This window comes from Trichoderma breve, chromosome 5 (assembly GCF_028502605.1).
Source record: "Trichoderma breve strain T069 chromosome 5, whole genome shotgun sequence".
Taxonomy (NCBI): Eukaryota; Fungi; Ascomycota; class Sordariomycetes; order Hypocreales; family Hypocreaceae; genus Trichoderma; species Trichoderma breve.
In genome coordinates, this window is record NC_079236.1 from 3131238 (window position 1) to 3153859 (window position 22622).

Here is a 22622-nt window from a genome sequence, read left to right on the forward strand (position 1 = left end):
AGTCGACCTAGGCCCTCTCTTGAGCAGGAATTCGAATCATGTTCTCGGTGAAGATCCGCAGCAGGAGAAGAAATCAAACTACTAATAGAAACTGGAGAGATAGCTCTGTTTGCAATCTCCAGGCATACCTTGAAACGTCAAGGCCACCCTGAACCCCCGCCACCCAAGGCGGCAATAGGCGAACAACAAGTTTGTACGAGCACAACGAGCCACTTGGGATGGTTGACAAACGGCGAGTCCGATCCGACAGACGACTGGGCATGCAGATGGCAATATTGTAATCTATACGACAGATTCTAGGTGAAATTAACGAACCATAAAACCATGGTAAGGATACCCTCGCGTCTCATCGACAGCAGGCCTTGTACATACCTCTCTAAGAAAGATGCAGAGCGAAAAGAGGCGTGTTAAGACCATCCACCCACCATTTCCGCCAAGCTTCACACGGCATGTGGCTCCCTCTGGGGCCGAAGCCGCCTATTTCGGGACATGATGTGCACCAGTGCTCCGTAGACAGGGGGTGGTAAGCTTTTTAGCCATTTTTTTCTTCTCGATGCCGACTGGCCACCCTAGTCTCCAGAGAAGATTTGCTCTTGGGGAACATGGCCGCACTAGTGAGATATCTGGTTACTGTTCTGTGCCTGGTACGGGGCACACCGCATATCCACACGCGTTTGCTTGGACGCTGTCCAGATGCTTGCTCGGCGGACAATCATGTCGCTTGCATGCCGCGTGGCCCGAGGTCCCCTCCAGGAAAATCTGATAAAAATGCTCGTACCACTCAGACAGCAATCGCAATACTAGCCGTAAACTTGGGGGCCAGCGCGAGCGAGCAGTGCTCGTACATGGTGGTCCCCGTTAAATTGCCGCGATTCATACTCCAGCTTATTTTCTGCCTTGGTGTCGACGGTGCCGTCATTTCAGTGTGGCGGATGTGGAACAAAACTCTCTAGTCAACCTTTGGCGTCTCTCAACTTCAATGTTCTGGAACATTGGTATTGTACAAGACGACTCTGGTGTGCCCGCATGACGAGTGGGAGATACTGTTAGTGGCAACCCCGCAAAGTAGTACGGATTCTTCCGCCGTGGTTGTGAGGCATTCGCTCTTACACACAATCCGAACTTTGAACAAACACTTCCGACAAGAACGGAGGATCCCCCTGTCGTGGCTCGAGCCGGGGCGAGAGTTGAATCCACAGTTAAACCATCCCTCGCCTGGTTAAAAACGGATGGAATAGCGCACTGTGTGGCTCTATGCTAGCTTGAAGAACTCACCTTCAGAAAGAAGACAAAAGTCGGGGTCCTCGCATGAAATTAGGCTTGCATTTGCCCTACTACTGGCTCTAGCGATCAGGCGCGTGGCGTCAGAAGCGACCAGGTCACCACTACACTGGCACTCCAGTAGTTGCCGCCAACAGATGGTGGGCGACTCCAGGGACTTGACCAGTTCGAGGACGTTCCCCGAAACGCCGGCTGTGATCCTGACGGGAGCGATAGAGTAGCAGTAGGAAGCAGACCAGAAGAGAGATGGAATGACGCTGTCCGAATAAGACAACCCTGCATGCTGCCCTTGAAGCAGGCAGAGCGTCTCGAATAAGAGCAGACAGTAGGTACTCGTACCAAGCCCTAAAGCTTATGCGTGTGCATGCAGATGGTGGTTGGTTCAAACGTGTACAGTCGATGCCACACCGCGCGTGGGCGCCAATCGCACGGATGTATCCGCAGAAGGCGCCGAGAAGTTACGAATCTTGAAAGCCACTGCTTTCAGGCTGTGGAGTAAACATTCGGTTTGGAGCCGAGGGAGCCGCCGGCTGTAATACGAGTAATGTTGAAAATACTCCGTGCTCCCGTGCGAGTGTACTTATCAAATGTACTATACATCCTCCATTCCCCCGTGCTTTATCGTCCTCACTCGTGCGGAAAGATGAACAAGGGTGATGGCCGGCTGTCGGGACTGAAGTAGCTTTCCGGATTTTCCTGACTGTCGGTCTCCCCTCCTTCTTTCTTTCTGGTACCCTGCATGGGCTTATTTGTCCCTGGCCTCGCTTTGTCTCTGTCTCTCTCTCTGTGATACTCCTTCTCTTCTCCGTCCAAAGGAATGATTAAGATTTGCAAATCAGAGATGAAGTAAACAAGAGGGTCAAGGGCATGGCTGAGGTCGTTGAGAATAACCCCGCATCGAGCGGCTGCAGAAGCGGTTTCATGACCTACTGCATAGCATGCTGTGTAACTCTGGAGTAGTGCCCGAGGCGCCAGATTGGAGGTGAATCCCGGGTGCCGGGTCTTGGTGAGCCGAACAGAACACTTGAATCGAACCTAACCATCGAATTCGGCTTCCGTGGCGGCTCTGCGGCAATGTACTGTACAACAAACATGAGCGAAACAACTTGTGGCGCAATCCTGGTACAGCAACAGATCGGGAGTCTCCGGAAGATTGCACATTCACTTGTGTTTCGTGCTGCAAGGAGGTTCTTGCTACCGTACGGAGCACACACTCGTAAAATGGAGTCCCTAGATGAGAGCGGGCTCTGTGGCGACTAGACTGAGCCAATGCTAAGGGAGCCAGAGCATGGGGCATTTATGGCGAGGGCGGAGAAAAAGGTTAGCATGAAAGATAGCACCAAGATTGATCCGAGAGCTTTCGTTTAGCTCTTTTCCGAAGACCGAGAACAGCAACAGATTGCGTGCTCTCGAGTAAGGAGATGCTTTTCAAATCTCACGACATGGCGATTTCAAAACATCTACAACAACTGTCAAGGCCTAAGGACGCATTTCCTCGGATACGCGTATATCATATCATAGCCTGAGACGGTATGCGAGGTGCTGCACGGAAAAGACTCGACGGGTTGATGATTGACCGAAAGTTTCTGCGAGCCCGAAAACATGGTGCGACGTGCAGAATCGAGGGCAAGTCGTAATTAGCTCGCATATCCGCTCGGACTACTCCGTCCAGGCTGCTGCATCAAGGGGACGCCGTGGTAGAGTAGTATCGATTGTGGGCTATCATGGTATGGATAGTGCGTACTCCGTGTCATTGCTGCAAGTGACACGGTGTCCATCGCGTGGTGTCTGGCGGCGGCGATGAGGATGATGATTGCTAGTATCGACCTGGAACACCACCCTCCGTATCCACAAGGGCAATCTAGGTACGTCGAAGCGGCCGCGCAAATGGATTCACAGTCGTAGCTGGGCAACAACGCCGAGAATGTTACTAGCGAAATGTGAAAACTGACCAAATCCCAAGGACTGTGAAATGAACCACGCGGCAGGAGATGTCGGGGCCATCCAGCAGTCCCCGATGAGCAAACGAGACGGAATCAAGGGTATATGCAGCACTAGTAGCAGAGGCCTTTCCTGTATCGAAAGTTCAGCAGGTCCCCTGCTGTTCATCTGTCACGAATATCAGCATCCAAGCGCATTGTCTTGTATTTCGTACCGGGGCTGCTGAAACGCGGTTTGTGCTGCCAAGGTCTGACTTTGAGGACTCACGTACTGCACGGCACAGCACTCGTCTGTCTCTGTCTCTGTCTCTGTCTCTGTCTCTGTCTCTGTCTCCCTGCTTTACCATCGCTTCTTGGTGGTTTTCTAGAGGCATGAATTTGTGACTGTATTCTTGCTGTCAAGATGTCTGCGGTTTGTTATACGAGGATGGAGTCGCAGGTGCTCTGAATACTGTGACTGTCTGAAGACCTGCTAATTTTGTCTGTTCCTGTAATGCCCCTGTCGGAGAGAGCAGGACAAATTCCTACAAGAGGAATGAAAAGTCCCACCGCAGAGTCAACGTCATCCCGCTCTCGCGATCACACCTACCCTGGGCCTCGAGAAGGCTCCCGGGACTTGCTCCTGCTTCCTTCCATAGTATTTTCTTTTTTAGACGCGCTTCTTCAGGCGAGAAAGTGCGAGTACCTGCACGAGGTACATGGTCGGTAAGCAGTACCATGCGCTTGGCATATGTACAGTACAGGTAGAAGCTCATATCAGCAGGCTCCCGGCACCTGCGGAGTGTTACTTAGATGCCGCAGGGTTGCGTGGTAGACGGCCATCAGCACAGATTTGCAGGGTTCCACGGAACGGAACCCAAGCGATACAGTACCTTAGACTGTTATCGGAGCTCGCAGCATCAAATTCATTCGTAATGACACTTCGGTAATAGAGGCAGTCAATGCCGAGCTAGCACGTACAGTAAGGCATGATACATGATACATGATACGGACAAGGACCAGGTACTTACAGACGGAGCATCTTGCACTTGCAGGGTTGGCAAGACCGCACGTGGAGGAAGGCGCCGACTCGTCACTTTTCGGTCAAGGCAGCAGGCACGCGGAGTCCCGTACCGGACTGGGCACTTGTACAAGCACTCAACTCGTACGAGTGATACGCCAAGGTACCTCTGAAGGTGTTGGTAGCACCTCCAGCACCTTTCACCCGCAGACTGCCAAGGTACTCGTACTGTAATGGGTACAAAAGACCACAGGCATGAGCATGATATGACACCTGCACCTGCACCTGCAATATTGTGGCAGCAATGGGAAGGCAGGCCTGGCTCCCAGAAAAGAGATACCACTGAAATGTACTCTGTACTCTGTACGAGTACCTGAGCAACAACCTTGAATATTGACACCATTTGCCGTCTTGACTCGTGCTTTTTTCCACTCCTGTGAATGTTTTGAGCAGTAGTTCCAAGTTCTCCGCACTTGGCGCTTGGACTTCATCCGGATCAACTGCAGACGCCTCATCTTGCGGTCTACATTCAGTCTACGGTGCGTCATACCAACCAACGGCGGCATTTGAGATGCCTGTGCCAATCGCGCTGTCTTGGTTCTGGCCTCTTTAGCTCGCCAGTGATCTGCCAGCTAGCCTCGTGCGAGAACCTAGCTCAAATCAAGTCTACAGTACGGAGAAGACAAGCAAACAAGCACGCTCACACCCCCAAAAAGCCCGCAATCCAGTGTCGAAAATGGACGAGTGCGCAGCCGCTAATGATCAAATCGAGCGCTACGAGTGCCTGTACTTCGTCATCGCCATGGAGCTGTGGGTTCAGCAATGTCAGTAGTGATCTGCACAGCTGCAGGCGAATCACCGAGCCGGGGTCGACATCACCAATTCGTCCCTCCATCTTTCTTGGTCAACCCGTCTAGGCAATCACCCTGGTATCTTGAAAACTTTTGCCCACGAATCAAGAATTCGCAGCGACATGGCGGCCTCCTCTCCCGCTACTTCTATCGAGCCATGCAGCTGGCCTTGTGTGCGTGTCTCGACCGCCTATTGAGAGGATGTTGTAATTTGTGAACTCGGCTATCACGGAGTGCAAGGGGGACAAAAAACCACAGATGATATCGACGAGTATGTCTCATACCACAGATGATGTCGCCCTCGGGTCAAGAGCTTTGAAATAGCATGTTATAGCCCAGATAATGACGAGCAATGCTGAAACATTTCAGGGTTATCTACCAGACACTCTCTAGAGGGCGGAGAGTTGGGTGAGTATGTTTTACACTGGCCTGTGCTCCGAGGAGACTTTGTGTGGGTACGAGAGCCATATCAAAGTACTCCGTACGAAGCACTGTCTTGTGGATGAAGATGGGGATTCAGTATTACACCAAGACGGATCTCTCAGCGGCTCGCGTCTCGCCCCACCTCTGGAACAACATCTCCTTTAACTCGAAACGCCGGTCTTTCGGCCATGCGGCTGAAGGCTGGCTGCAGGGTGCTCTCAAGTGGAAAGATGGTCTTTGCTTCCAGAATATTTCGCCAACTCGTACCACGAAGCCCTCCGTCTGTCTGTGAGACATCACGCGGCCCGCTTCTCTTTAGGCCGCTGACGATTCGGCTCCCGGTTCACCACTGCCTTGCTAGCCTTCCTTCTCCGACTTGCTAGTATACGAGTATGCGTGGCAGTCAACCAAGGCTATTGGGATAGCAATGCGGTATGGCCAGCCACCTTGTTGCTGAACCATGGCCAGAATGCCCAGATAACACATACGTATCCAATTGCGAGAGAGCAGCCTCAATGCGAATGCACGCCGTATTACGGGGCGGTCAGCGCGCAACTTGAGGAGCTGTGACTTTACAATAGCTCATGAGAGATCGGCATCACACTTTCCTATATTGGCATCCGGTGTCCAGGCGTCTGGATCTACATTGAAAGTCGGCTCCCTCCGGAGAGCAAGACAAGGCCGCCGTCAAAAGTCACCCCCACCAGAACCTGGTCGGATGGCTAATCAAGCCCATGGAACCGATGTGCGCAAACACACTGGCCAAGCTAGCCAAACAACAGACATAGACTCGTCTACGAGGAGACATGTGCTCGAATTATATTCTTTCGTGCTCAAGACTGCGTTAGTGGGAAACAAACGATACCACCAGACGACCGTTCTCGAATATCGCGGCATTTGCATGCCATGATATTGCTGACTGGCATGGCCGCCGAACTCAAATGATGATACCCCGACGCCCGTGGTTCTGACATATGAGCTCTCGTAGGACGTCCCGTACGGAGCTCGGGGTCAGCAGCCTGGGGCCACGATCTTCTCTGTGCAGGCAGCCTTCCGAATGGTTTAACGCCAGCTCGCCCACCTGTTTGGACACAGCGCACAGTACATCAGGACAAGACGAGAGGGAGAAAGATGTAGCCTCCGCGCTGTCTGAAACGCCCTCGCTACATGGGATCGTGTACTCGTACAAGCGTACATGTTCCATGTTTACGAACCGCGTGCAGCGGTGTAGGTATATGCCCGTGGTGAGTCCCGACTTTTTTCTATTCTTCTTGGCGCTTGACTAGAACGGTTTTGGTTATCCGAGTGAAGTGTTGTCGAAAATGTTGCCCTGAAATTCTTGCTTGTTGATCCCTGACAGAGCTAACCTCGGATTCCGGAGAAGTGAAAGGTGGCGTTATCACAATTATCATCATCGAGGAGGTCGAGATGAAACCAGTTGAAGCTCCTCGAAGGCTAACGTAGGTGGCTGATCTAGTTTCCCCTTGTCAAGACCCTTTGGGGAAGAGCTACGGTGTGCTCTGTATGCTTGCCTCCAAACATTCGAGCTGGACAATGTGGCCATGCCTGGCACGCCTGGCAAGCCACCAGCTCTGCTGTGATAGGGAATTAGATTAGGCCACACGGCTATCTAGCGAGCTAGCACGGAGTGCTCCGTACTTCTGGCACTAGTGGTAGTGCTACCAGCCATGCTTGCGTCTTTCTCATCCTTGCCGCGTCCCGGAAGCCTGCATGCACGGAGTACGGATAAGTGTTGCAAGAAGGTCTCGTTTGGAGCCGAACCGGGGTTACCGAGCTACAATACAGCCTTTTCTACCCACATTCCGGCTAGACAAAGAAGACAGGCGCATTGTCTGCAGACCCCTCCAAGATCCTTGGGCAAGGTGCAGGCCTTGAGCGATTTACACGGCCTGCATTGGCTAGTACGGTACCATTACTAGTCATATACGAAAAATATTAGTTACCCATGGCGGTAAAATTCTGGCAGCGTTGCCTAGAGCTGCATTTGTGCGGGACAGAGGACGCAAAGATTCCACTGGCGCGAAAGATGCAGCAGACGCGAATGCCGGGACCATGATGGATATCAGTTAGTATTCCGAAGGATGAACTACTAGTTCTAGCCCACAATCTGAGCCGTAGGGCCACGACGCTGATGTTAGTCGACAACGGCGGACCTCGGGCCTGCAAATCTGATAGGCTGCCCCCATCGGTGGAAGGGATGCCGACATCTATCCGGAAATGCTGGAATCAACCTGACTGTATGGGGGGTAGTCCTTTCGTACGAGTACAGTACATGCCGTCCGAGAGACGCATGAGTTGAATTGGGGCCAAATATGCCTCCTAGCGTCGGAGTCGTGGGACACTGTGGGGGAAGCTCAAGGATTCCCTGCTTCTGCTGGACATCCTAGCCAAAGCCGGGCGGCTAGCTAAGTAGACTCACAACCTCCGGATGCTGGCGTCCTGGGGATATGGCTTCTCTGGTGGGCTAGATTGCTTTTAGCATTCTCGCTGTGGGTTCAATGGGACTCTTCGCGATAGGGGCCCTCTTGATACCGCACGTGCGACTCGGCTAGAGCGCCAGCTTTTCCCGAAGATGAAGGCTTCTACGAGCCTTATCACTTGGCGGCAGATATCCAAATTAGGCTGTCGCTGGAGCTAGCAGGAAAGGGTGGCCGCCTTTTTGGCCTTACAGCTCTAGCTGAAAGACATAAGCTCCCGTGGTAGCAACCGAAGCTGGAGGGCTGCAGTCGCCTGACATGTCCGGGGAGGGTGGCTAAGCAACAGCCGTGCCAACCTAAAGGCACCCGACATCAAACAAGGAAGTATATGCAGGATGGCGCTCCTGCGATACGCCAGCGGTCTACTGGCGCAGTACAAGTATGGCTCAAGGACAGGACGCATTGATATTACGAGCACTCCGGAGCAGTTGTGCGAAGGCGAGCTGGGCTGACGCTTGAGCTGATTGGTACTGTACGGGAAGGGGGTGTGCAAGGCTTCCCCAGTCCAGCCATGTTTGCCGATTCCTCATGTCGCAATGGACACCTTCTAAGGCCAAGTTGCCTGCTGTCGTCGGTCCACGACTAAACAGATGCCCATGTCCGAATTACGTATGCTCACCGATTCGTTAAGCGCCTGTGATTTCGGAGAAAGCTTCCGTGTCGTGCTGTCTGCGCGCGGAGTATTACACGGGAGGCCCTCCGCTTCGACGCCAGAGACGCTGACTGCAGCCATGAAGGTCGCAACGCTAACTCCTACCTGGCCTTTGCAGGCCCAAGAGGCCAGCACGGCACTATCTGTCGATCGTCGGCGAGTGATGCGGCAAACGGCTGCGGCAAACCACGGCGGCTTTGCCGAGATAATGCTACTGTCGGAGCATGTATACCTAGACGGAGGACGGAACATAACCAGGCTAGTCTTTTGTTGGGGTTGTGGACAGCATGTTTCACCTGACTTGGCACGGGGCTCGGACTCTTCATACAATTACGAAGTGCGGAGTACGAAGAACGGACTTTAACTCTGTGCCTTGGTGCCAGTGCTTCCTACCATGCTAGGTTAAGGCCGTGGCCCCCACGATACTGCTTGGAGCGGGCTGTTTTGTCGTTTGCTATTGTGGGAAGATGTCGTGTGGAGGGCTCTTGAGACTTGTTTAGCCCGTCCTTTCAGCAGTGACTAAGCTTCCCACTATGGTAGGTCCGCCAGGAAAACGATCCAGCTTCCCGGAAATGTTTTGCGGAGTCATCCATCTTCACCGAGTCTTTTCCAGTCTTGCCGCTTGGGTGTTTGGACACCTGATTCGTGCCAAGCAGCTGCTCTTACTAATGAATACCCTCGGCGGCGTTCGGCTCATGTATCGATGGATTGGATCTCACTGCAGCCCCTCAATCGCGAATCGCGGGGACGAAGAGATTAAATAGTATCATCTCGGTTTACCCACCGCTGGGCCTAGGCACAATGGAGTGGAATGACGCAAGTGTGCAGGAATAAGGCTTACGAGTACAGGTTAATGCTCCGGACTGCCCTCCAGTAGCACCAACATGATACTACCTGCATGTACTCCGTACAGGTACGAGTGTGTACTCGTACGCGTGATGGCGGCAGATAGGGGGGGCTCTGTGAAATCCGGAGCATATACGAAGTACTTTGTGCTCCGTATCTACCGATTAGCCAGCGCTCGCATTTTAGCTACCAGGCACGCGTGGCCCTGAAACAACGATTTCATTCTAATCCGGGAGTGGCTGCCGACTGTTACGGCCACCGGCTGGCAAACCGATCTCGAAGACCAAGATGGATTCGATGCATGAGGTCGGCTCACTTCTTAGGGCATGTCTCGGGTCGTCGGACAATATTCCTGTCAGCAGATGGTTCAAAGCGTCGAAACCTAGCTTACCCCCTGATGAGATCTCCGGCCGCTGTCTCGACTTTTCGCGCCATGCGAGTCCAGTACATACAATGTCCGGAGTTAACTGCTAAGCGAACCTGCCGGGTGGGCGGACTTACTCGTGCTTTGGTCGTACAAGAATAGGCGTCGTGATTTGTAAGGAACCGTCTCTCTCTCTGTGTGTGCCTGATGTTTCTTACACACCTCTATTTGCCACCCGCTCGTTGTTCTTTCGCAGTGTTTTCTTCTTCTTCTTCCATACCCATGGTTAGAATAAATGACATGTATGGCTAGCTGCGTGACTGACTTGCCCCCCTTACATTGTTGCCCCCATTCTTATACGATAACCGTCGGTCTCTTGTCATGTACCTGCATGACATTACTTCGAGCATCTTCTCTTGGTCATGCCTGACAAATGGGCTTTCCCATTGCTTACTTTGTGCCGAGTCGTGCTTATACCAACATGTTCTTTTTTTGTCAACGTTGGGAGTTTTCGCCACGCTTATTCATTAGGAAGTGGCCTCCCACTGCGTACCTCGCTAGATACCAACAAAAACCGGCCAAATAGCTTGTGATAACACCCTTTTTTGTTGGTTGATCTTTGCTGAATAGGGGGGTGGATCTACTTACGATGCCAGCCATGGCATCATTATCTTTAGCCCCCTAGAGTCTAAAAGAAGTGCCCGTATTCTAGCCGTAGTATAAGGTTGTAGATACCAAAACACACGCAAGATGGCATGTGAGATAATGTCAAAGTAATCATGAATCTATTCACTGTCCTGCCCCAAAAGTGTATCGATTGCCAAGTCAAGTAAAGGAAAGAATCTTTTGTTCTTCGCCGCAGATGAAATATTCCCACTCCTTTCCCGTACCAAACATCATTCAGAGCAAACATGAAAAGAAAGAAGGGACAAAAATAAATCGAAAAGTTTAAAAATAAAGTTTAGGCATATCGCAGAAGAAACAATTCTGCTCTTTATCCACAATGTCAAGAACCATAAAAACAAAAACAATAATTTGCTCGTCTCTCTCTCTATTCAACCCTCTGCAGTGTCCATAGCATCACCCCCCGTGGTCGTGGAAAGCTTATCCTTGGACGCCTGAATCTTCTCCTGCCGCCACTTCTCAATTTTCTCCTTCAACTCTGTCTGGGGAACAGCGTCCTCAATCGTCATGGGCTGTCTTGTAAACGGATCCTTTGGATCGCTCAGCAAATGCTGCACAATCGTGGACCGGTCGACAATGTGCCTGCTCGGCAGAAGCACGGGATCCTTCATCAGCTCTCCCATGATGGGGTCCTCAAACTCGGGCGGAATGTCTCCCAAGTCGAGCTCGGCCTGGTCTTGTATCTCCTTGGTCTCTGCAAACTTGGCCTTGAGCTTGTCCCACCGGGCAATGTCTGCGGGGTCCTTCTGGTGCTTTGACGAGAGGATCCGCGAGACGCGGTCGAGGACCTCTCCCTTGTATGAACGGCCATCCGCAGCGACGGCCTCGATAAAGACCTTGGATGCACCAAGGTTCAAGTAAATTTCGACAAAGTCGGACAGCAGCTGGATGGGCCGGAAGTGATACTTTTCCCTGTTAGAAACGCTCAGCTCGGCAGCAGCCCTCTTGCCAGCCAGCGTCTCAAGATTGTAGTTCAACATGCTCGCCAGACGCGACACAATTTCGGGCATAGTAAAGGCTTCGCTCAACGTCTTAGTGAAGAGCTTCATCATCTCGAGCGTTTCGTTGGCCAGCTGCATGTAGGATGTTGCTTGACTTCCCAAGTTCTGCAGCTCTTCATCCTTCTTCTGTCTGTCCTCTGCAGAGAGGCTGCGATCCTCGAGCTCGCGCTCGAGAGTACGCATCTTGGGGAATTTTGTGAATGCTTCATCTAGGACGTATGTGGTATCGTTCAAAAGCATGTTGACAAACTGGACAAAGAAGCCTCGGTTCACCCTGTAATGTTTATTAGACACATGTCAAACGTCGAACAAAACATAATGTCCCGGAGCTTTCACTTACTTGCTTTCCTTGATAAGCTGCTGTCGGTAGACGTCGTTGACCCATACGCATTTGATGACCTGGAAGATTTCGTATCGGATGTTGAATTTGTCGTAGAACTGTGAGTTGGCTCCCGTGGACTCGCATTCAATGTAGAATTTCATCAGAGCGTGCAGGAGGTAGTCGTTGGCAAATTTGATGGAGATGAGCTGGTCACCTAAGACACCTCTCTTGAGATGCATAAACGGCCAGGTGCCGGAGAAGAGTAGAGATACCAGTGACGACTTGAGATAGGGGTTTTTGATCTGTTCGGAAGATCGAAGGAATGTGATGCACAGGGCAATCATTTCTTCGCCCACTGCACTAGGGAGGATGGTAGGTAGCCATCTATCCCGCGAAGACAATTTTATTAGTTTTGGCAGTTCTCGTTGGGGATAAATTAGGCTTACCGGAACACGAATTTGAAGTTGTCGACGATGTTCTGAAGGGTATACTCGGGGAGATATGCAAAGGCATCAGAGTGTCCTATCTCAATGGGTAATCTATCAGAAACATTAGCACTGAAAATTCCGAACGCAAGGAGCACCCAAGTCTTACTTGATAGTCTCAGTCTCAGTTCCCGGCTTATAGTCGGATCCGGTGGCAATCCGTAGCAACCACACAGTGACATATCGCATGAACCGCAAAGATGTGCTCTGCATCCTCTCGTCAAGAAGAACACCCTCAATCGAGTACTTGAGGGCTATTGTCTTCTCCAATACATTGTTGTGGCGTTTCAGTGTCTCCTCAAACAGCCTCAACTGATGGGGAGCATTCGCCAGCTTGGGTCGTTCGGCTTCCATAGCTTTAAGGTGCTTCTCCAGGTATTTAATTTCGCGGTCCAAGTTCTTAAGCTGAGAGTTGAGCGCCTCGCTGCCGTAGTGATGAGCAGCCAATGTCAAGAAGAAGGCCTCGGAGATGAAGTTAGACTCCCCATCCTCCTTTTCTGCGTAATATTTATCGGCGGCAGCTTGATCAGCGTTGAGTTTGGTCTCATCGCTGATGTCGACACGCGGCTGTCTTCTGAAATATCGTACGTCAATCTTGTCAATTTTGCTGAAATCATTCTCCATAAAGGGCTCGCAGAATCGGTCCAAAATCGTCGTCACGTTCATCATAAACCCATCTGAAGCCACCTCCCGGGGATCAACTTGGATGGCTCTCCGCTTGTGGTTTGTGTTTAAAATGTATGCAAACCAGTCTAGTGTACGGTTTCTTGTATCGGGCCCTGCCCGAATAAACGCATTGGTAATAACGAATAAGTCATCCTGGTGCGTCCTCAGCACCATTCTCAGAGCGTCTTGTGCATTAGTAATGCGCGCCTTGTCTAGAGTGCGCGATCCAGGGAAATAGCTCTTGATCACTTCTGGTTGTAAGGGGGATAGACGGAAGAAGGGGCCCAGGATGGTATTTCTCTCGATACTGTGAGGAGATAGGGGGAGCTTGAAGCAAGCATGCTTTGCAAGATTAGATACCAGGACAGGGAATCGTGCGTATGTTTGCAGCGCCTGCAAATATCAAGTGTCAGTTCATCTTGTAGCTAGTGGTGGCGATCCCTGTGCTTGAAAAAGAAAGGGAAAACTGACCTGAACATATGGTTTGTACTCGTCGCCCATGGACAACCCGGCGAGCTGTGTACTGAGCTTGACCATTGCATCGTTGAAGATGGCGGGAAATGTTTCATCATCATCAAATCGCTTGATTGCCTCCTTGATGAAGTCAAAGCATATTCCACCCTCGTCCACGGGACCCCTGAGGAGATAAGGAGCAATGGTGTCATGTTCTGGGTTTGGTTCGCGGCTGAGAGAAAAAGCATCAGATATGAATACCAATAGGGGCATCCCCCAAATCACATGCAACTGACCCATATAGCACCGGCATGGTTACAGCAAAAAGGCAGTTGCTCATGCAAAGGCGCTTCGACTCCTCGTGAAGCTCAAACTTGAAGCCACTCGTTTGCTTGTTCCCCGCAGCCGCCTTCACAGCCCTCTTCCAAGACGGGAGGAGATACTGCATCAGCGGCTTATCAGGAGCCCAGCCGCTGCATGCCTCTATAATAGCCTGATCCAGGTTGTTGACAGACAGTTTCAGGGGCTCCCCAGAATCATTCAGCTCTTGATTCAGATTCGGGAGAAACGTCAGCCGGTGGTTGCCCTGGTTGCTCGTCATCCGGTGCGGGTCGACAGTGACGCGGAAGATCTGGCTGAGCACTCTGTCGGCATAGTCTTCGTCTGATTCGGCCTGGACGGGGGTGGCTTTACGCGGGGGCGGCGCTGAAAGGACGTCGTCAACTTGAGAGGCGGACCTCTTGCGAGCAACACGGATAGTACCTGTAGGTGTAGGGCTCACGGACTCGGCCGGCCTGCTCGACCTCACGCCCAGCTGCGCAAAGGGGTTTGAAGCCGGCTGGGCCGCCGGTGTGATGGTAATTTTGGTCTTGCTCGAGCTCGAGTCGTCGGCCTCGGGAGCGGGAGCTGGTGATGTCGATGTCGAGCTGCCAGCCTCGGCGGGCTTGCTCTCTGCGGGCTTGGGGACAACCGGGTTGCCCAGCTTGGCCAGACGCCGTGCCCGAATCTGCATTTGCCGTTAGTCCCTCGTGCACATCACAGCATCACTCTCCGGCGAATAAAAGGAAGCATGAGACGGTCTCTTACCTGCTCCATCTTTTCCTTATCAGGAGCGTCAGGCCCCGCGGGCGAGCTCTGGTCGTTGGGATCCATGGCAGAGATGGAAATGGCCGTGCCGAAAAGAGGGAAAAGTCACCGAGATCCAACACCAGCGACAGGGAGATGATGAACAAAAGAAAGGGAACGGAACGCCAGTTTGCGGTGACGGGCTGCTGAAACGTAGAAGCAGGTGGAATGGCGAGGCTGACAAAGATGCAGTCCAGGTCCAGTCCAGACCCCACGGCCGTGGTGGAGAAGAAGTGATGTCGTTCAGTCTGCGTCCTTGAGAGCGCTGTGCGGGGCCGCTGCCACTTGCTTGCTAGCGACCGGCTTCAGTGGCCAGCCCCCTGTAAGTGACGCTAGCGGGTGTTGGAAGTGAGCACGCCTTGTCAGCGGCTGTACTGGACTGTAGCCTGTATTGTAGGCAGATGTTGGGGAGAGGTCAGATCAGGTCACGGTCAGTGTTTGGCTGAAATCTCATGCCCAAGGCTTAGCAGTGGAGATATTTCTCTCTGGCTCGGTGTTGGTCAAAATTGATCCTATTGAATCCTTCTGGCTTTTCTTTGGCTTTTAAATATAGGGCGATGAATCATGGTAACAGCGCATCATGCTTTGGTAAGCGGCTGCTGTCGTTTTATTCGTTCGCTCAGAAAGTATGTACAGCGGCGATTAGTATGAGGTACCGCAAGGCATTCTCCAGCCGCTTCTGCCTACAAATAAGCTATTTGATGAGACAAGAAACTTTAGCTCAAGAGACATGAAGGGTCATTCGCGGGACAATGAGCTAGGAAAAAGGCAGCGAAAAGGGGAAATGTAATAAAAGAAGAAGAAAATCACAGCTTTCTGTATTAAGATAATCGGAGTCAGCAACTACAAATTATCGGCGGCTTTACAGCCCTACTTTTCCATTCTGCCCTTACTAGTGCTTGTACAGCTCTAGGCTTGCAGCAAAACTCCGCCAGCTCAGACAAGCATATTATAACTCCGTTGCCTCAGAGTAAATTTAGTTAGGTAGTGCTATATACTCGTATGAGTCCCAATAACTTTCAAAAGTCCGCGAGCGGGGATTGCCAATCGCCGGAGACTTGCGAAATCGGATCGGCCTTTGTAGAGACGGGATTTAAGAAAAAGATATTCAGTCTTGTTCCTGCTGCGGATTTCTGTTTCGTCCCAGCCGCACCCGATTCACTCTCACTCCATCTGCATGACTGGCGGCGGAGTTACCAGCAGTCAGAATAACCTAGGCCAGGGGGGTCATTAAAGTGCTGAAGAGAAGAACGACTCTCCCCAATTTTTCCATTCTAGGGAAACGCAAGATGCGGCGGGATATTATCATTTCGAATTGCTAGAAACTGAAGCAAGAGGTCGCCCCTACAATGCTTATAGTCGAGAGATATAAAAACAAACCCAGCAAGTTCTCCTAGTTTTAGACGCCGTCTTCGATGTAATGCTCGGCGGTAACCCGTGTTCATAAACGCAGCATCGCTCCAAAATGTTCCATTGCTTAACAAACAAGAAAATCGCTATCTATAATCGGGGAAGGTCAACATCTGCGGCGGATGATCGTCGTCTTTGCCGCATCATGGGAGGCATCGGCTCGGGCGGCGGCGCATCCGATCCCATCGACGTCGGCCTTGTTGTTCCACTTGATGTTGGTCGTGCGTGGCCCCCCTCTTCACGAGCGCGGTTTAGGAGGTAGTTGACTTGCATTCGAAGCACATTGTTGGTGTTCCGTAGCTCGGCAACCTCTTCCCGAACGGGCATGATCTGGTTGACCATCCACATGCTCTGCCGAGCTTCGAGATGGCTCATGTTGTGGTGGACTTCTTCAAATCCGGCATCCAGGTCTTGCATCGCCCTGGAATCTCTGAATTTTGAATCGCCCGGTCGAGTACTTGGCCCAGCAACTAGATCGAGACGTCGGTTCATCTCCTCCTGCCTGGCCCGCAGATGACGGAGCTGGCTTCCCAAGCTGCCATATGTCTCTATGAGCTCCCGTTGGCTGCGAATGATGGCGCCGGATGGTGAATCTGGATGGAAAGGGCAGGAAAGGGCATGAAGCTCTTGGTGTTGCCGTATAACCCTCACTGGGCAGCCAGCAGCTTGAAAGCGGCACCCCACTTCAATGGCATCGCAGTCCAGGTTTTTATGGCTGTCCTCTTGCTCGCGAAGAATTAGCATCCAGCAGCCCGCGCACCGCGTCTTGCTCTTAGGACACTGTAGCAGATGAATATCAAGATCAGCGTCCTCGATGATGGCGTCGCAGAACGTGCAGCTGTTCTCTTGGTGCTGGCACTTGTCGTCTGTCGCCTTGTAGCGGATTGTCTTGGAGCATTCGGCATCAGGACAAGGGTATTCTCGGAAACTGCACTCCATGGTTGCGTGTCGCTCCACCACCTCTCTCCTCATTTCCTCCTCACAGCCTCTACCGTGATGAGGGCATTTAACGATCAGGTTATTAAGCTGTGTTCGAATCAGTCGTATAGAGCTGGAACAGTCTGTCCATAGCAGAGGCTCTCTGTCGATGGGACAGGCGCCGCCCGCGGGGCTCGACGCCATGCTTCTGCGTAGGCATCGATAGCAAAAAGTATGGTCGCACGGAGTCGTCACAGGGTCGACGAGAGGGTCATGGCAGATGGGACATAGTAGATTCGGGTCAGGGTCGGTGACGTAGGTGAGCGCATACATGTCGAGGATGGCATTGCTGCCGTAGCGTCTTGGGATATCTAGGGATGATAGGTGCGGCTTGATCTGCGGCCCTGGGTTGGGCGTTCTCGTGGCGTAGTATTGCGAGTGTATGCCGGCGTATTGAGATTGCATGCCAGCGTCGAGCATGGGCGTCTGGCTTGGGGGGTCGGAGGTGACTGAGTACACGTCGGGCGAGTATCGGCCATTGTTCATCAGTCCGTCAATGCCATGCGGCATGTGGTTTCGGCGCGAAATGCGTCGCGCATTCGTCCGGTGGTCTCGAAATTCCTCGTCGCTCGAGTCGGACATGGTCACCGGCGGTGGCCAGCCAAGTTCCGACGACATGTTGTCGAGGTGCGTCTGTGTGCTGGGGAGTGATGGGGGTCCAAATGGAATATAGTCGTCTTCATCTCGTCGCCGCCGCTGGGACGCCGAGGACATGCTGGCAGCCAGGCAAGTGAGGCTAGGCTAGAGCGAGCTGGCTGGGGCTGGCTGGAGCTGGAGCTGAATCTCGCGCTGATGCCGGTGCTTGTGCCGGTGCTTGGTTGGATCCGCAGAGCACAGACGGACGGACGGAGAGTCGTGGAGCGGCAAGGCGAGTAGAGAGAAGAATGGAGTTTTGGGTGTCAGGCAACGGGACTGTGCTTGAGGCGCCCAGATAGAAGCCCCTCAGGCATGAGACTCAGTCAAGGCTTCCCTGTAACGAGCATCTGTCAAGGGCGATGCGATGCTCATTCAGTTTAGATGGTGGTTTGATGGAGCCAGATCAGCCGAGGGCGATTTCCGGCCGGTCACGATAAGATTTAAGAGGGTCGGGTACCTACTAGTTGTGCCTAGCGTTTCCGAGGCGGGATTGGAGTTGTTTACACTGTTTACAGCGCTTGATTGTTTTGTTTGGATACATGCACATGTACGTTTGGATTTGGATGCGGTGGCGAGTCGGCGGGGTAAATAATTTACCGCAAGGGGATGCAAGCATTGGCACAGCCCGTTACTCACGTTGTACAACAAGGGGAATGGATTACGTGGTATCGGGTGTGAATTTATTAGTCGTAGTTGTTGTTCAAAGTGTTGAGATTCTATATTAAGGTACATGCACATGTACGAGGTGCCATTGGATGCTGGAAGGGACGCTGGGAATGCGGCATGTGCAGGTACCGGCAAGTTTCAACTGCGTGCAACCATCCACCAATAGATCGTTCACCCAACAACAACACTCTACCACTACAGCACCACTGCCTTAATAATGGTTGCATGGGTATCCCTGATTGCAACGTAGTAGGCAGGTACACAAATACATCCACATACTCGAGCTCTGTTGCAATCTTGGAAGTGCTGCTACACGTACGGAGTAGTTACGGTAGAATCAGGTATCATGAGCGGATTACGAGGTTGATTGTTGGTGGCTTGGATGAATTAAAGTCTGTGTAAATAGAAATAAAAGTGCCTCTAGTAAGATACGAACTGTGCCTATCTCATCGGGTGGCTGAGAGGGAAATGATGACCGATGAAATGAATTGCCCCCCGCTGGCCCTGGCTCAAGCCAGAAAGGACCGTCACAGCCAGAGAAGGGAATCTCTGTTCCATGAGGTGGAATGGGTGATGGTAGTCCAGGAAGTAAAGCCGCCAAAGTTGCAACCAAGATGGAGAGGACCATTCAAAGTCTCCCGACGAGGAAGGCGGCAGGTCAGCATAGAATTTTGATCATACCACATGGCGTTTCAGAGGTGCTCTCGAGATGATGTCCAGGATAGTTCCTCCCATGGAAGTTGGTTGTCGCAATCTTCTTCTTTCACCATCGGGGTAGATACATGTATCTTCCCATCTTCAGGGTTCTCTCAGCAAGCCCGTTGAACAAATGCGTGATTGCGCAGTGACTACTGGGTAGGTATCTACCACCCTCGATATAATATAGTTTTTGTCCAATGAGTCCAAAGGATATGATGTCCCATCTTCTTCTAAAGTCACATATCCCAATGGTTTGCCGGCTTGAGAGCCGTCTTTCTGAATTAGGGGCAAACACAACGTTATTTCTCGTGGGAAGGAGAGGGTCTTGGCAGAACCGGACAAATTGACATGAAATGTATGTGTAGGTAAACCAGTTATCCTTTAGCCTCGGTAATTATTATTCGATTCCTAAATCAATAATCTCCCCAATTGACAGATATTCGAGGCAGCTATCGTCCAATGACACCGTTCTCCTTCGTGGGTCCTTTCATGTTTGGGCGTTGTTTGCAAAGACGCTTTCATAATAACAGTTCCAAGTTCCTCGGATGAGTTTCTTCTCTTGCCAATACCTAACAAACATATCGACGAAGCGGGCTTCCCTTCTTGCTCTGCGCCTCGTATCTGATATTACCCAATACAAAGGCCGTCAGCCGTAATTTGCAATTCGCTTTCGGCGTAACAATATCTAAACTCTCTAGCAGTTGCCTTAGAATTACTAGATATAGGTAGATGTAGTAAATTTAGTAGATATAAGTAGATGTAAGTAGATGTAGTAGATTTAGTAGATATAAGTAGATGTAAGTAGATGTAGTAGATGTAGTAGATGTAGTAGATGTAAGTAGATGTAAGTAGATGTAAGTAGATGTAAGTAGATGTAAGTAGATGTAGGTAGACGTAGTAGATATAGACAGAAGTAGTGTATTTAGCTAGTCCCTAGAATATCATTCACTTCCTACCTCCTATCTCTAAAAATATGGGAAAGCGTGGGGATAAGACAAGGGTAAAGAGACCCTCAAACAATAAGACTATAGCTACTGTAGCTTCGCTGAGTAAAGAGCTCCATTAATTCTACGAAGGCTGTTGGATTGAGTAACATTTTGATCTGGTGGAGTCATTAGGAGATGTGTATTTCTTGTACCTAAATTATCGCCTTAATAAGTAAAATGATTCGTCTACATGCTACTTCAATGTGAGCCCCTTAAATGTAATTACTCGTAAGTATCCTTGAAAGTCTGATCTTACAGTAGATAGCTAAGAGCTAAAGACTCAATGGATAAATACACCCTCTTCAATTTCTTTTCCTTTTCCTTTTGTTGAAAGAATCTCTATTGGGGGGGTTTTCATTGGAAGGATCTATATTTTTTGTAACTATCAGAGCGGAAAGCCGACCGCGAAAGGTATGAGCAGGCTCAAACGGGATTGTGAAAACTTGAATGGTGATGGGCGCCCATGGCAGTGGAGCGACAGTAGGAAATTCGAACATATCCAACAATGAAGATGGGAGCTCAGCCTTGAAGAGGTGCATGCATTCTGCAGATTCAGATGAGGTCAAAACGTACGACTAGATCATTCTCTTAGTCTATGCCATGTTAATTCTCTTCGCCATAAACGTACCGGATATATCTTCAACATAGGTAGGAGTTCGGGTCTTTCGCATTCCACATGGCCCCACGTGTGTTGGGCAAGAGCAATCATGATTGCCGCGATATATGGATCCTTCAATGGGTTTGCCGGGCGAATCTTTTTCAATTGATGACGGGCTATTGCTTGCATAGGAAGGTTTCTAGAGCTGCATTTCGGAAGATGTACTGAATCTTCTCGAAGGGCTTTGAGAAAATCATGATCGATATATGCAGCAACCGGATAGTTGTTCAAATCCATCGATAGGGTATGGATGGAACAAAGAATGGCAGCGAACGAACGCTGTAAGATCATGCTTTAGTTGAATAGCAAAATGGTCCCTATCATGGATCAAGAATTAGTTGTTGTTCGATATGAGTAAGGTAGCTCTCAAAACCAATTCTGAAGGCGAGTGCAAACCAAGGTATGAATGCAAATGGGCCTCGCTCCTCTTCGAATAAATTGCAAACGCAGTCTACGCGCTTGGAAAAGTCATGATAATTCTCATAATAATCATTTATGAGAGTTAACCCAGCGCGTTTACCAGTATACTTTGAGAGGTCTGGTGGCGGCGCAAGAGACGGTTCGCTGAAGGAGATTCGAAGAAGCTCAAGCTGACGGTTGGTCCAGTGAAGTGGATTGACAAGGATCATTTCTCTGCAATAGCGACGGGCAATTCCGTAAAGTGACAAGGCATCTGGAGGAGATAAAGGCCATGGAGGTGGTGGTGGCGCTGACGTATCGGTGCCATCGACGCTTTGCTGCGAGTTGGATATATCCATGTTGTGTGAAGTTCAGAATATCACATGCCCAAGGTTGATACGGGTGTTAAGTACAAGTACTAGACTGGCGGTTGGTGGCGGAATGCTTTCGTGGCCAGGAACTGTGATGAAGTTACGGTGGCATCAGTCTGCAATCACTGGTTACATAAATGTACTCAACAACTATCTATATCAAGTACATATAGATAATGCAATATTATAAAAGTGAGGGCACGTAGGTACATATACTCGTGCAAACACCTGCAGTGGTAGTCCCATCGACTCAAATCAATGGATGTGTTATATGGGGATCTACCAATTATTTGGTGACGTGACGGCATGCAAGTCGCATCAAACTTCTTTCTCGAGTGAATTCGCTGGGAGAAAAAAAACCGAATCGTGAGACAAATTCGCCAATCTCTGCATTTATTGAATGATATACCTCCACTTGCATTATACTTGTCGCCCTGTTGCTTAAAATGCAATTGGTGTCGGGTGTAGGTTAAGATACTTAGGCAAGCAGGTATGTGGAATATTTGCACTCGAAGGACCAGGTGTTACGAATTCACGAATTGTTCTCGTTCGTTTTCTCTGCATTCCTAAGCTGGCAGCTCATCGTGATTGCACTATATTCGCGCAAGTTCGACAAATACCTGAGCTGTAGATTGTACAGTTATTCACGGGATTTCTCCTATATCCGTGTCATCCTTCAAGCATACATATGAGTGCTAAACTCATCGGAAACCTTTTTCTGCCAGCGGTAGAAGACGAAACGATATCAAACTAGCTATGTGAAATATATTTCGACAGAATACCTTCTCAGACGTTACAGACAGGCACTTGTATAACAGTATCGATGAGCATGGTACTACCCGTACTTGACTGTGATATTTCCTCTAAGTTATTTTGAGAAAAGGCATAAAACACAAAAGGCATGGAAGTGTAAGAATGTAAGCATATTAGTTACATGATCAAGCTCTCTGCTCTCTTCCAAGTTAGAAAAATGCATTCGAGAACAACTGTCTTGGTGGCATGCGCCATCTTGTTTTCCATTAAACACTCAGTGCGTGTACACCCCAGCCTCGTTTTAATTTTGAACTCATCTTCTATTTACATGTAGAACATTACCAGAATATCGCTATGAACAACATAAGCTCATTGCCTGCCAAGGCCACATCTTTGAGCCCCCCGATCAAGCCGCAAGTCAATCTCGACAAATGGCTTCAAGACATCAGATCGTGCGAGCCTTAACCGCCCCAAG

At 50.5% G+C, this 22622-nt stretch overlaps 2 protein-coding genes across 2 annotated transcripts; both read right to left on the reverse strand.

Annotated features, from left to right (window-relative positions):
- Window positions 1-10910: 10910 nt before the first annotated feature.
- On the reverse strand, window positions 10911-14618 carry T069G_08590 (ubiquitin elongating factor core domain-containing protein; the record flags this gene model as incomplete). The annotated part of the gene is made up of 8 exons (XM_056175800.1): window positions 10911-11814; window positions 11881-12246; window positions 12309-12401; window positions 12457-13406; window positions 13485-13698; window positions 13763-14171; window positions 14229-14472; window positions 14553-14618. The coding sequence occupies 8 exons, from the start codon at window positions 14616-14618 to the stop codon at window positions 10911-10913; spliced, it is 3246 nt and encodes a 1081-aa protein (XP_056026749.1).
- A 1473-nt stretch (window positions 14619-16091) lies between these two features.
- T069G_08591 (TRAF-type zinc finger domain-containing protein) lies at window positions 16092-17693 on the reverse strand (the record flags this gene model as incomplete). The annotated part of the gene is made up of 1 exon (XM_056175801.1): window positions 16092-17693. The coding sequence occupies one exon, from the start codon at window positions 17691-17693 to the stop codon at window positions 16092-16094; it is 1602 nt and encodes a 533-aa protein (XP_056026750.1).
- Between the last annotated feature and the right edge of the window lie 4929 nt (window positions 17694-22622).